General features: G+C 40.4%; 1 protein-coding gene across 2 annotated transcripts in view; it reads right to left on the bottom strand.

The window, feature by feature from the left end:
- Positions 1-1,340: 1,340 nt before the first annotated feature.
- Positions 1,341-15,414, bottom strand: part of Cenpf (centromere protein F) — a 45,432-nt gene continuing 31,358 nt past the window's right edge. For both annotated transcript variants that reach the window (XM_038349734.1, XM_038349735.1), the window contains exons 12-17: positions 12,383-15,217; positions 11,313-11,465; positions 10,777-10,936; positions 9,058-9,531; positions 7,367-7,548; positions 1,341-1,793 (exon numbers count right to left, since the gene is read on the bottom strand). In XM_038349734.1, coding sequence (XP_038205662.1) covers positions 1,590-1,793; positions 7,367-7,548; positions 9,058-9,531; positions 10,777-10,936; positions 11,313-11,465; positions 12,383-15,217 — 4,008 coding nt within the window. In that variant the 3' untranslated portion in view covers positions 1,341-1,589. The remainder of the gene's footprint in view (positions 1,794-7,366; positions 7,549-9,057; positions 9,532-10,776; positions 10,937-11,312; positions 11,466-12,382; positions 15,218-15,414) is intronic.

Here is a 15,414-nt window from a genome sequence, read left to right as displayed (position 1 = left end):
TGTCCTGGAACTAGCTCTTGTAGACCAGGCTGGCCTCGAACTCAGAGATCCGCCTGCCTCTGCCTCCCGAGTGCTGGGATTAAAGGCATGCGCCACCACCGCCCGGCTATAACTGCAATTCTTGACAACTTTTTGTTTTATATAATTTTACTATGTTAAAGTTAAAAAAAAAAACTTCCTTTACAATTAGACAAAAAGTGGGAACTGCTAAGAAACAATCTTTGTACACTGTAAACAAATACTGTTCTCATTGTTAATAAAAACCTGATTGGCTAATGGCTAGTCAGAATTTTAGGGACAGAAAATGCTGGGAAGGAGGAGGGCAGAGTCGTGAGTTGCTAAGAGACACAGAGAGAACAAAACATGCTGAAGGACAGGTAAAGGAGCCACATGGCAGCATATAGATTAATAGAAATGGGTTAGTTTAAATTGTGAGAGCTAGTTAGTAATAAGCCTGAGCTATCAGCCCAGCATTTATAATTAATATTAAGTCTCCATATCAGTTATTTGGACACTGGCAGGTGGGAAAGAAAAGTCAGTCTACATGGAACTACTTGTTAGAAACATTATTAAAATCTAAAATGACTTTGAAGCAATTTGAACTGAAAGTCAAGAACAAATTATCTACTAATTTAAATCCTGAAAACATTTTTACTCTTATTCAAAGGCAAAGAGGTTTAGTCAAAGGTTTTATCTGATGTGGGTCAAATACCTCCAACTTTTCAACAAATAGATGGAAACAATCCAATCTTGTACCTTTGCTGATATGATTTAAGGAGCACAGGGTATCAAACAGTTGGACACATCCATATTCTCATACCACTTGTATGACCAACATTTCAAAGTATGTCTCATGTTCAATAAGCATACTGGTTATCATGTATTCAAAGATATGTACCAATCATTCAACCATCTTAATATGACATGGTGCCACAAGTCACAATGCTTTTATATTTAGCAAAAAAAATTTTACAAAAAGGTTTTTCTGAGAACATATTTTAATATATCATTAGATACAGCAATGTATACCAAAAGAACTATGACTTTAACAAGAAAAACACAGTGAATGTAAACATGATCTATACCACTTCTAAGGTGTCTGCAACAATTAGACTAACTAGAAATAAACATACACTCCCAATGCCCCACACACACATCACAGGTTATTTGAGCAGGTGGTTATAAAACACACTGAAAGAATGAACATACCACATTCACATAGATTCTTCTCATTTTACTCAGCAAAATTCTTATCTACAACTATCTTACACTTTACAAGGAAGATCCTAAATCAAATCACTGCAGGGTTTTCTAAGTGTAAAATTCAGACATACAAATCATTGTGGTGCTTTCCATTTAACTGCAGCAAATTCTCAAGCTCTATCTACACACTATTATTTACAGCCGTGGTTAGGAACAAAGACTATGTAATAGGTGCTTCCAGACTTTTCCCATCTTACATACAGAGACATCAAGGCCACACATAGACCATAAGGGTCCAGTTATTCTCCCATGACAAAGTGCTCTTAGCTCAAGTCAGGCCCCACAGGAAGAATGGTTTGACTGACACCTTCTGGAACCCTGACATCTCACTGTACACGGCAGTTCTCGTTGTTTGTTGGGTCAGGCCCAGCAGCTGGGCTGGAGGCAGCGTTGCCCCGCTTGACCCTCAGGCCCTCCCTGGGGCTCTCTGTAGAGTTTTTCCCAGGAACATTACTGGCTGTGAGAGACTTCTGTAGGCGTTCTGGGAAGGCAGTGTGTGACTCCACCGAGCTCTGCTGAACAACCTTGGCCTGCAATATACACAATTTGTTAGAGGTTCAAATATCACATTCACATTTTTCAGTAGTTGTCATTTTTTTTGTTCTATTGGAGACTGAACCAAGGACATTATATATGCCATGCAAGTAGCATATATAATTTTTACTCTGGATTTGAAATAGAGGGTCACTTAGTTGCCCAGACTAGCCATAAACTCACTCTATAGGCCAGAGGGACCTTGAACTTGTGATCCTCCTGCCTCAGCCTTCCTTGCTGGTAGACTTGGAGATCTGTACCATCAGTCCTGGTCACATTCCCACTCCCAAGAGATGAAACTGTCTTCCTCCTGGAAAGCAGAAGTCACCTAACAGGAGCTAAAATACCCCTTCTAACAAGTCCTAAGCTTCTCTTGACACCAGTGACAACCAGAGCCCTGTTCCCAAGCAAGTGTGGTGTAGCATGATTAATAAAGAGACAGATATTGGGGTTCAACCTGAAGGTCAAAAAAGCAAAAGGGTCAGCCACTGGCTCTTACCTCTACCCCAGCCTAAAATGATGAGCCTGCCTCCAGGAATCTCAGAATAAGACTGTGTGTGAGAGCTGTCTCCTCCTGTCTTATATTCCTTTCTAGGGCTGGGATTAAAGGAGTGCATCACTACTGCCCGGCTTCTATGGCAAACTAGTCTGGTTACTGGGATTAAAGGTGTGTGTCACCACTGACTAGTCTGTAAGGCTGACCAGGGGGACTGTTTTACTCTCTGATCTTCAGGCAGGCTTTATTTATTAAAATACAAATGAAATATCACTAGCTTGGTATGTCAGAACAGAAGGCAAACTGAAAGCAAAGACAGCATCTTATTTACCTACATTCATTGTTAATACCCACAATGTGCCTGATCACATAGCAAACTCCGAACTAAAAACCAAAGCCTGCCTCATTGATCCAAAATTCCTGCTGCATTCACATTAAGTGCAATACAAATGTGTGCAGCTGACTTTGGAAGAAAAGCATATTTACAACATGTCAAATGCCTAGGAACCACATTGAAGTGTCAATCACACTCTTTTGTTTCTTTTTCTTTTTTTCCGAAACAGGATTTTTCTGTGTTGCCCTGGTTGACCTGAAACTTACTCTAACCAGGTTGGCAAACTCACAGAGATTCTCCTGCCTCTACCTCCCAAGCACAGGGATTAAAGATGTGCGCCACTACTGCCTGGCTCTCAATCACTCTCTTAATGATGTTGTTTCCAACTAGATTTGGAAGAGTTATCTAATTATAAAGTCCAGAAAGAGTAAATCTCCTATGATGTGTCTTTTAGATGAGAGATTATACTAGAAAACAAAACTTTAAGAAATGGTAAGATGCTGATATAGTTGTTGAGTAAAAATTTATGATAAATAAAATGAGGAAATCTAGGCTAGGAGAATAAGATATAGAAGGGTTGGGGAGGTTATTTATAAAATGCTTGAGGACCTATGTGCAGCCCCAGAGCCACATAAAAGGGCTAGCATGACAGTGCTCTAGGGATTGCTCAACAGTTTATTTTACTTGGCGAGCTCCAGACCAAAAAAAAAAAAAAAAAGAGACAAAAAGCAAGGTAAAAGAAGTTAAAAGCAAGAATGGAAGTTTCATATACAAGATCTTCAGAAGAATGGAGCAGCAAAGTGAAAAGACGAGATCAGCTCAAGACTAGCCTGCACAATAGTGAGATGCAGCTAAAAACAAAACAAAACTGACAACAAAAACCAGCCAGTCACCTAATGGGCCTAGTGAAGCCTGCCAATCTAGATACTCAGGAGGCAAAGGAAAGAGGATAAGCAATTTTCAAGACCTGCTTGAACTTGCTAAAGAGTAAATTCAGGACAGCCAGGTAACTTAGCTAGACACTGTCTTAAAAATTAAAAGGAGGACTAGGGATGGAGCTCAGTGGTAGAGAATTTGCCTAAATGCATGAAGTCCTATGTTCAGTTCTACCCAGCACTGCTCCTCATCCTCCAAAAAGGAAAAGATAATAAAAATTTTAAATTCAAGAATGGCTATTTTGAAAGTACAGATAGGTCTTTCAGTGCAGTGTCCCCAAAATAACTATATGACAGACACTCCCTAAGAAAGACTTTCAGGTACTATTTTGAAATAGGATACAAGAATGGAGATTGTTTTTCCATTTATGTTTCCTCTACAAGAAGTACGTGACTTTAAAGGGCAGTTGGAATACTCTGCATTACAAAAAACAGTGAATTAGAAATCCTGTTTCTATCTCAGATCAGGTGCACAGGACACTGACAAAGCGGCAGCCAAAGATCAGGAGCTGGTGGGAAATTACCACGTGTGAAAAGTTGAAGGGAAAGTTCTATTGGAACTACCATTCTTTTTCCTTTTTATAAAAAGCAGTGAGACCAAGACAAGGGTGTCCCTGGAATCTATTAGTCACAAGTGTTTAGGTTCACTCAGCGACTGAGAAAAGGAGGGAGAATGAGGGCTCACAGAGATAAGGAACTAAGGAAGTGACTACAGTACGTTCCTTGGCTTTTCTGACATGGAACTGAGTCAGTGACACTCTGTGAGTACAGTGTTAAGTGTGGTGCTCATGTAGACATCTGCTTTCTGAATGGTTCAAAGCCAAGCAAGGCCCTGAATCTCTCAGACAGTGCCACTACCCATCTCACCAGCAAAGTCTGCAGTCAGATTAGGGAGAGAATAGAGATATAGGTGGCTTGATAGAAATGAATCCTACTAGCAGCGGGTGGGGGGTAGGGGTGGGATGCAATGTCTTAAAAGAGCTGTTAACTGACCCTATGCTCAAGGCATCACTACCATCCATGTGAGTCTTAAAATTTCTAGTGGCCAGCCCACCAAGCAGAAACAATCAGGTAACCAAACCTATAAACAGCAACTCCTTTGTTTCCAGCAGACTAGCATTTCCTGGGCTTCCTCATCTCAAAAACTTATGAACAGAACAATACACCCAATGCATCTTACCCATTTTTTCAATACCTTGAACTCATCAGATATTAATAAATGACATAAGGAGCTGCCTTGAACTCAGCTCTGACCTTAGGGGAGAATTTACAATTGAGTGTCAAAGCACCTGTTTTAGTAAAGAAAATCTTGTTCTGTGCTTTTTAAACTAAATGATGAAACATACTTGTAAGTACTTTTTACAGAGCATCTCAGAAAATGCTGACTTAAAGTGAAAATGACTAGGCTGTGTTTTTAAAATATGAATCTAATCATAAAATCTCCTAGACCCTCTTTTCAAGAGGACCCCTGCCATTCTTCAAGTGCACAAAACTGCTTTGTAATTCATAACTGCTGGTGCCAACTAGACTGCATGTAGCTAATGCAGAGAACACAAATCTGCAGGAAACCATGGTTACTGCCCAGTACCAGCAGGCTCCACAGCAGTGTAGAGTGCAGGCCCCCTAGTGTGCAAAACTCTTCTCCTAGGTAATAAATCTGAACACCACATGCAAACTGCTTTTACCATCAATTCCTTTAAAGGAAAAAAGAAAAAAAGAAAAGGCCCTGTGGTGACTTCACAGGACAGTTTCCTATCTTTATAAAAATCACATTACTAAAGTCACTTCAAGATAATATTCACAGCTCCATTCATTCTACAAACATTTGCTAGATGTCAAGACTTTTTGCTAGACATGATAACACAGACAAACCAGATATAACTAGTTACATACTGTAAATCAGAAGACAGAAATTTGAGCAAGCGCTACAAATGGACAATGGATATAAGCTTAGTGCCTGGTTTCCTGTGGTAGGGGAGCCTAACATACAGAACATCTGTATCACCTAAGTCTCAGAAAGGAAGAAGTCGAATTTTTATTTTAAACTGAGGGGTGAGGGGAGCTCCCTATCATCTATGTAAAAAATGGCAGTTTATACCAGATTCTAAACCTGATTCCCAGCCTTGTGGCTATCCCATGGCCAACAGCTCTAGTCAAGTTTCCCAGCTTCACTCCTTCAGGGAACCTTCTACTTCACAGAGCTTTCCTCATCAGTCGGGGAAGTCAGGGTCTACTTTACTGAACTCCAGTACTGTTGAGAGGGCCAACAGTTGACTACAAGGGACAGAGGGAAACAGAGACATTAATTGAGGGGAAGAAGAAAACTGCACAATATGATATACTACTTCTAGCATCAAGAGTGGACAGCTCCATCCCCAGTGTATGGAAATATGAAGACCTTTCTGATGTGGGAGTCTCCTCTGTGTGTTGCTTGTATTGGTTAATAAATAAAGAAACTGCCTTGGCCTGATAGGGCAGAACTTAGGTAGGCGGAGAAGATAGAACTGAATTCTGGGAGGAAGAAAGCAGAGCCAGAGATGCCATGGATCCTCCACCTGAGACAGAAGCTGGTTAGAATCTGCCGGTAAGCCACAGCCACATGGTGATACACAGATTAATAGAAATAGGTTAAATTAATATAAGAGTTAGCCAATAAGAAGCTAGAGCTAATGGGCCAAGCAGTGTTTTAATTAATACGTTTCTGTGTGGTTATTTCGGGGCTAAGCTAGCTGGGCGGCCAGGAAGAACAAGCGGGCCCTCCTCCTACACCCTTCCTCACTGTTAAATTAACTTATAACTATGAGAAAAATATGACAAGGCTTAACTATATACACAGCATCTGCACATCAATCAAAACAAACCAATTTGCAATGTGTTGCTGTCTTGATACAACTAATCACCAGTGCTTCTAGATTTTGTGCTATCAACTATCACTCAACACATTTGTGAAAACTTTGGGTTTTTTGTTTTGTTTTTTGTTTTTGCTAATTGAAGGTCATCCAACTACATACTTAAATTCTGATAAGTAAGCAAGATAACATCACAAAATTTTAAAACTTCCTGAAGTTACTTTAGAAATTTCAAAGAATATTTGCATGGCTGCCAGTTTGAGAAAAACAAACGAGTTGCAAAAGAGAGGTGTGAGCCTGGGGAGGTTTGAATCTTTCAGGAATGTCACCTCCTTTGTTCTTTTACCACACCAGTGTAAGAGATCAGCAAGTAAAACTGAGTTAAGAAACATAATAAGTGTAGTTAGTTAATAATAAGTGTGTTGTGCACAAAGACCAGCAGGGAGCTGTGGCGCACATCTGTAATACCAGCACTCAGGAGGTGAAGGTAGAAAGATCAGGAGTTCAAGACAAGCCTGGGATTTAAAATGAAGGTAAAGCACATGTACTTGTGTGCAGAAACAGGGCTGCTAGAGTGAATTACAGTATCAGGAATACAAACCAGCTGAGTAAATACTCTCCACCTTTTGTACAATGTAGAGAAAAAAGGTCACAGAGAACCAGAAGCTTTGATGCTCCAGAAAGGAAGATAAATAGAGTGAGAGATCCAAAATGGCCAACACTGTGGCCCAAAGGGAAACAACCTCTTACAACTATTCAAGCCAAGCTTGAAACTTATAAACGTACTGAGCTTCCTGTAACAGCACCGCTTTCCAGGAAGCTATTTACAAACAGCCTTTGGGTAATGGATGTATATCCTTGGACTTGCTCACTCCGGCTCACACTGCAGCAGCCAACCCTGGGCCATCTATCAGATTTCCAGGATGGCAGGCGGGAAATGACATTCACAGATTACCTTTTGTGATCTGCTGCCACCAGCTGTTGGTTTTGAGGATTCTGCAATGTTTTCTTTGCTCAAAAGTGTTGGGGAAGATCCCACTAACTTCTGTGCAGCAAGGCGGGGGCTGCTTCTGGTTGCCATGGTTGTTCTCCGCAGGATATATGGACTTGTCTTTCCTGTAGGAATGTCAGCAAACCCTAAGGGCAAAAGAGCTGCTTGTCAGAAATGGCATTCACTAGGGACTTTCTGTTTTAGCTGTGCTAGCAATGGGAATTCAGGTGCTTGTGTATGTACCAAGTTTCAATAATGGTAAAATTAACTAGTAAACATAGTTTCTGCTCAGCCATAGAAAACAATGTATTAAACTACATAATTGCCTTGGTGGTCATCAAATGAACTAGGAAATTAACAGGTTAATCCTTACTAGAGAGATAAAAGATTTAAAAGACATGATGGGAAAAAGAATCAGGGAGAACCACATCTTTTAAAACCAGTTTTGCTTCTTCTACATGGTTGCATTATTATGCACTTTTTAAGATAGGCAGGACATTTAATACAACTGAAATAGGACGGAACAAGGCCGTCCCTGTCTGTCGGGGGTAAACTGACAGTGACTCCAGGGCTCACTCTGCCATCTCCTTCCAGGAAAGGAAGTGGTCTGACTGGTGACAAGAGAAGGCCAGCCACAAAAACTATCACAGGGCCCTCCACAGAGGCATTCAGATCTGACTACAGGCAATACTCTTAATCTCTTATAAATAAGTCTACGAGAGAGTGAGTTAGCTAAATACTTTGGAACCACGGTTACCAGAATATAACTCCTCCAAACAGTTTTGTTGTCAATGTTAAGGGCAAAAGATCCAACCTTCTCTCTCTCTCTCTCTCTCTCTCTCTCTCTCTCTCTCTCTCTCTGTGTGTGTGTGTGTGTGTGTGTTTAGACAGGGTGTCTCAGTATAGCCCTGGCTGTCCTGGAACTTGCTCTGTAGACAATCCTTGAACTCACAAAGATCCACCTGCTTGTCTCCTGAGTGCTGAGATTAAAGGCATGTGACACTATCACCTGGCTGATTTTTTTTTTTTAGAACTAAACTGAAGCTGGGTATGATGGCACCTGCCTATAATCTTAACACAAAGAGGCTAAGACAGAAATGCTTCAAGATCAAGACCAGCCTGGACTACAAAGTAAGATTCTGTCTTAAAATATCAAAGAGAATTAAAAATAAAGACAGAAATAATAGGAGGGGAAATCTGCTTATGTCTTAGAGACTGCAATAATTATTACATAGTTATGAGAATTCTAAACTCTTCCAGTCAGTGTCAACCGGCCCACTTGTCCAGCTCACGACTCAAGAAAGAAAAAGGTGATTATAAAAAGAATTTCGAACACATTTTTAGCAGTCATTTTTCAAATCTACCAGCTCTTTTTGTAGTGTTGGTCTCTTAGTTGTATAATGTTGTATGTTAATTTTAGACACTTATTTATCATCAATTTAAAAATGGACTAGTCTCTCCAGGCAGTTAGGGCTATTATACGATAATTGGAAAACCTAAAAAGTAAAAGTTTCTATCTTTCCACATACCGATTTTTATGTGAAATTTCAAACTTTTTGTGTTTTAATGCTAGGAATTGAATAAAGGACCACACGCAAGCTAAGCACATGATCTACACCCACAGCCCTGTGATTCTGTCTGTAAACTATACATACCTTTTTTTACGACATCTGGGAGTCCCTCCAACTCAAACTTAGGCTCTTCCTTGTCCTCAGTAGGGTGAACGCTACTATTGACTGCTTTCCTGCTTTTTTTAGATAATGTCTCTGGCGTACAGGGTGTTGCCCCACAACCATTCTCACAGATTCCGCTGGACCTGTGCCTCTTGCCTGAAGTTTTATTTTGGCCAGATATTGTCTTCTTACTCACAGAAGTAGTTGGAGATAGTCCTGAAACTGAAGAATCCAGCAAAGGAGAACTGTGGAGATGTTGTTTGGATTGCTGTGAATTCAGACGAGCAACTTGTATTTCTAGTATCTCCTTGGCTTTCTCTAACTCCTCATGGCTTATAAGCAGGGAACAGTATTTATCCAAGTACTTATCTGCCTCCTTGATTTTTTCTTCAAGTGTCTCTTTCAGCTCTTTATTTTCAGTCATTAATTTAGCTGTATTATCACCCACAACAGAATCTGTGGAAAACAAAGTGACACATCACATGCAACCCGCTGCTGCTCCCAGTTACTATTATAGACCACTCCCAGCAGGTCACCGCTAAGCCTGTTCTCTGAACTTTTCCAGGAGTTAAGAACCAACATCTGTTCCTATCTGAAGCACAATCTAGTAGATAAGGTTGAATAAAACCCATCAAAACTTAAACCCCCTTATAGAATTAGTTAAAAGAGATCAAACAAATTAACTTCTTATATCTCCTTTTCCCACCCATTCTATCACAAATGAATAAGCGATATAATTCAATAATGATCTTAATGTCTATATTGTATGGTTTTGGGGACAAGTGCCAGCCTGTGAAAATATAAGTCCCTTTAGGCTATAAGAACATTTTGAGAGAATATAGGGACTGGGAGGTACAAATGTAGAAGAACCACATCAAGGCAGGGGCCTCGGTCAGATTCTAGACACCAGGGGTGGCGATCAATTCAGGAGGAAAACTCCCAGATTCCAAAACATACACCAATCACACTCTGTCTAGAAGCTCCCACACATACCAACCACTGGCTATCCATAAAGAAAGCAGACTGTGTGGGTGGATAAAAGTGGCATAGTTAATTACCAAGAGCGAGGGAGGGAGGGAGGGAGGGAGGGAGGGAGGGAGGGAGGGAGGGAGGGAGGGAGGGAGGAAGGAGAAAAGGAAAAAAAGAAAAGGAAAGGGAAGGAAAAGGAAGGGAAAAGAAGGGAAGGGAAGTGAAGAACAGAACTACTCAAACAGTCCCAAAGGGCATATTCTTTATGGATACCCATTAGAAAGAGGTACGTACCAAAGGTACCATTCAGTGTTCCAAGGAGGGCTTGTTCGTCCCGGTTGCCAAGAACCAAAATAACCAGACAGAAACTGTATTATTTAAATCACTAGCTTCTTATTGGCTAACTCTTACATATTAATTTAACATATCTCTATTAATCTGTGTATCGCCGCCACGTGGCTGTGACTTACGGGGTAAAGTTCTGTCCAGCTCCACCGGGGCTCCATGGCTTCTCCTCTCTCCGCCTTCCTTCTCCCAGCATTCAGTTTAGTTTTCCCCACCTAGCTCTGTTACCCTATGGCTCTGCTATAGGCCCAAAGCAGTTCCTTTAAATTAGTCAATGATATTCACAGTATAAAGAGGGAAATCCCACATAATTCAGGTTTCCCCCCATAGAGTGCTGACTCCCAGAAGACAGCCTCTGGTAACCAATATGCTCCAGCTAGCACCCACCAGTTTTCTGCTTCTGGGCAGCTTCAAGTTGGTAGATTTCTTTCTGCAACATCTTCTTTTCTCCTTCCAGCTGTTTACAGGATTTGAGCAACAACTTTATTTTCCCCTGAGCACGCTGAAATTCCTTCTCAAGCTGATTCACATATTTATGATGCTCTACCTAGAAAGCACATGTAATTTCATTTAAAACCTTAAATTTCATTTTACAAGTATATAGAAAAACAACTAAAACACATCAGAGCAGCAGACAGTAGAGCTATGTTTAAAATATAACATCTCAAAATTCATAAAGCAAACCCCCCTCTCTATTCAGCTGCTGGAGTCTCCCTGATGGCCAGTATAGGCTTGGGCTTTTTCCAGCATCACAGGCCCATGACAGTGTTAGATAATGAAAACCACTACAAATCTGAGCACTAAGCTTGGGTTCCAAAACCTGAAACAAAGTTTGACTCACTGCAGAATGCCTTACAAAGACAACCAAAGAGTGGGCATGCCTAATTAGCAGAGCATAACAAGTCTGCCATGAGGACTCTTACTTTGAGGTTCTTTAGTTCTTCCATTGGTACTTTTAATTCTTGAGTTAGCCTGTTTTTCTCTTTATTGAATTCTTCTTTCTGCCTTGCTGTTTTGTGTACCATTTCATGCAGCTCCCTCTGTAGCTCCGCTTCCTTCCCAGTCATTGTGTTGACCTGGAATTTAATATTAATCAGCACCTGCTCTGGGTAGTCTGCTGTGAATAAACCACTGTTACAACACACAGTTTAAGAAAATGGACCTGGCTGAAATCACCCTACTAATCCACTCACCTGGTTTTCTCAAAACCTACTAATGAGTTTCCATTTTCTTTTCAGCACAGATTTAAGACAGCAGTAAGAAAAAAAAAAGGCAGATAATATTTCTAACTCTCAAGACCCTTTACAAAGGCTTCAATTTGAATTAACACCATCAGAGAATGTTTTGAGGGAGTGCCTTAGTTTTTTGTATTTAGTACCTTAGATTCTTATCTGCTCTTAGAGCTCTACTAATCCCACCATGCTACTCTAATCCAATAAAACATGCCAAGGATTAAAGTTATAAATATACAAATCCTGGAAAATATAGTTGTGATAGACTTCATTTTCTGGACATTCCTTTGAATGTTGAAAAAAAATTAATTCAAAGGAATCCCTTTCTTGATCAGGCTGATTTTTCTCAAGCCACACCCTAGAAGCCATGAGTGTTCCACTAGTCCTATCTACATCAATATCTTTAGGTATTCTTTCTCCTTAAGGTGCAAAGGGCAGGGGCTGCCTTCAGACCATAATCATTATCTGTTACACTCTTGTCACAGTGGTTCTCAGCTTGATAGGGGGAACTACAGATAATGACCCCAAGATTTCCATGAAGCGATACCATCAAAAACCTAATCCAATTCTCTCTCACACACACACACACACACACACACACACACACACACACAAAATGTCTCTTACAAGTATATCAGGGCAATCACTACTACTTGAGCTGATGCAATGTTCCTGTAGTCAAGACACTATAAACACAAAGTCACAGAACCATCTGGAAGTCCCTCCCTCCTTTCTACATGGAAATAAATCAGGGCACTTACTCTTTGGATAAGTGATACTTTCTGTATCTTCAACAATCCAAGCTCACTTTCTAAATGCTTGTGAGAATTCGTCAGGGCTTCAAAGGTGCTCTGCAAAGCAGTGTTTTTGGATTGCAGTACTTGGATCTTATGTTCCAGCTCCATATTCAGATTTCCCAGTTCTAGTTTCTGTTTCTGCCAGAGTTGCTGCTCTCCTTCCAACTGGGAAAGTTTACATGCCAGCTGCTCTTGACCTTTAAGTTGATCTTCCAGTGTCCTGACCTCTTCCTCCTTCTTTCCTAGCTTCTCTTTGCCAGTTTTTACTTCTTGAGAGAGGACATTTACAGAAGACTGCAAAACAATGTATTTATTCTTGGTCTCACCAATGTCCTGTAGCAACTGGGCCTTCTCAAGTTCAAGAGTTTGTATTTGACCACTCAGGTTCTGTTCTTTGGTCTTATAAGCCTCTTGGGTATTGCACAAGGAAATCATTGTCTCATTTAGTTCTCGCAATTGAGTTTGAAGCATCTCTACTGCAATTTTGGATTCCTCTTTCATCTGTACCTTTTCTTGCTCTTTTTCTTTCATTAAGTTTTCAATCGAAGAATTTATTGTTTCTAATTCAGAAACTCGCTTTTGTTCCTGTTTTAATTTTTTCATAAGATCTTCATTTTCTGACCTTGTATTAGTAAGGTCTAACTCCAAATCTTGGATGTTTTGAGCCATTCCTTGTATTTCTGATTTTAAAGTCTGTATCTCTGCTTTGGCATTCTCAACTTCAAGAGTCACATGCTCTTTCTTTTCCTCTGAGAGCTGCAATTCTTGTTCAAGGTTCTCAACTCTATCCTTAAGCAAATCTGCATAATGCTTACTTTCCTTCAGTTGTCCGAGGAGGTTGTGCTGCTTCTTTTCATCAGCATCTATGTGAACTTTAAGCTTCTGAATGCTGCTCTTCAAGCGGTGCATTTCTTCCTTTAGCTGGTCTAAACTGTGTTCTTGGGTCTCCAAAATTTCCTGATCATTACACAAGGCTGCTACTTCCTTACTGAACTCCTTTAATTGTGTCTGAAGCATCAGCACTGTAGATTTAGAGTCTTCTTCCATCTGTATTCTTGCCTGCTCCTTTTCTTCCAACAGACTTCTAAAGGAAGAGCACAATTCATCCAGATCTGACACTTGACGTTGCGTCTCTTGTAGTTGCCTGGTCAGATTTTCTCTTTCAGACCTAACTGTAACAAGGTCTAATTCATAAACTCTCAGGTTTTTGGTCATTTCATCCACTTGTGCCTTGAGGGTCTCCACTTCTGCTTTAGAATTCTCAGCATCAAGAATCACCAGCTCGTGGTTTTCTTCCAACATTTCCAATTCCCTCTCCAGATTCTCCACTTTATCTTTCAATGAGTCATTTTCACGCTGGCTTTCCTTTAGTTTCTCCTCAGTACTTAAGTACTTCTTTTCATCTGCCTTGATGCGCACACTCAGTTTCTCAATGCCTCGTCTCAACTGATGCACCTCCTCTTGGGTTGAGCTCAGCCGCATTGCAAACTCACCTTTCTCCATGAGTGCTAGCTCCAAGGCCTTGGAGATATTCTGCCTTTCACATTCTGACTCAGTCAGCTGTGCCTGGAAGTTCTGAGACTCCTTGACCAGTGATTCTTTCTCTTTTTTCAGCTCTCCAATTTGAATTTCCAGCTTACCTACTGTCAAAGATAATTCCTGTGAGTCATTCTGCAAATTCTGCAGCTGCTCCTGGAGATGAGCTTTGTCCTTTGTTAGCTCACTCACATTAAAGGACAAAGTCTGAAGGAGTTCTGCTTTGTCTTTGACCTCAGCCTCTACCACCTCAATGTGACGGAGTTTCTCATTTTGGTGAGACTCCAGCTCTTCTATTTTCTCTTTCATCTGTTTAGATGTCTGACCAAGTGCTTCTTTTTCTTTTGACACAGTGTCTAATTCTCCACGAAGCTTGTTTCTCTCACTAATGACTACAAAAAGCTCCTCTTTGAGGTCAATAATAACCTTCTGTTTACTCTCAGTGTCTCTTGCTAAACACAGCTTCTCTGCTTGAACCGCCTCTAAGTCAGCTTCCACAGAGAGGATGAGATGTTCAATATTAGCTTTCTCAGACTTGATCCTGGTCAGTTCCTTTTCCACATCAAAAAACTTTTCCTTCCAATCGTCTTCTATGTTGTCTGCATTATTTTTAATAGAGCCACTTAACTCATTTGTTCCCGATTCTAAGTCAAAACCAAGGTCTTCTGAACTTTCTACTCTCTGATGTACCTCCTGGTTACAAGGAAGGGATCCCAATTTTTCACGTAAGTCAGATTTTTCTTTCTTGAGGTCCTTGACTATTTTTTCCAATTGCATGCACGTTTCAATCTTGATCTTTAGCTGTACTTCCTGTAAATTGAGTTTTGAATCTGCCTCTTTTATTTCATTTAATAAACTTTCAATTTTTTTGTCCCAGTCATCTACTACAGGAAGTAACCTTAAATTCTCATTTGATGTGTCTTTCTGCAAATGGAGAGTCTGGATAGATCCCTGATCTTCCAGAACATCCATGGGTACCAATACATTAGGACTAGAAAACAACTGAGATACGCATTCTGGACAGTCCTGGGTTTTGTTCTCTGATGGTGCCTCACAATTGGTCTCTGGGGACTGCTCTTCACACCTCACTCCCATGAGCCTGGCTGTCTCGGTCTCAGTGACTGAAGTTTCTAGACAAAGGTCCTGTTGAATATCTTTATCACAAGTCTGATCAGTGTCCTGCTTTGGTGTTTTCTCTGTAGTCTCTGAAACATATACTTCTGATTCTTTTATATCATAACTATTATTTTGGACTCGAACAGCCTGTAAACATAATGTAAACCAAGAAAGCATTTTATATTTCAGAAGAATCAAAATGGAATCAGTGGTTTAACTATTACTTCACAGAAACTGCCCATATGGGTTCTGCTAAACACACCCCTCTAAACAGAAGAGCTCTCAATTCTATCCTGTTCTCTGTTCAGATAGTTAACACAAATATCAGTGGGTTCTACCTATGT

This window comes from Arvicola amphibius, chromosome 12 (genome assembly GCF_903992535.2).
Source record: "Arvicola amphibius chromosome 12, mArvAmp1.2, whole genome shotgun sequence".
Classification (NCBI taxonomy): domain Eukaryota; kingdom Metazoa; phylum Chordata; class Mammalia; order Rodentia; family Cricetidae; genus Arvicola; species Arvicola amphibius.
This window is presented reverse-complemented; position numbering and strand designations above follow the sequence as displayed.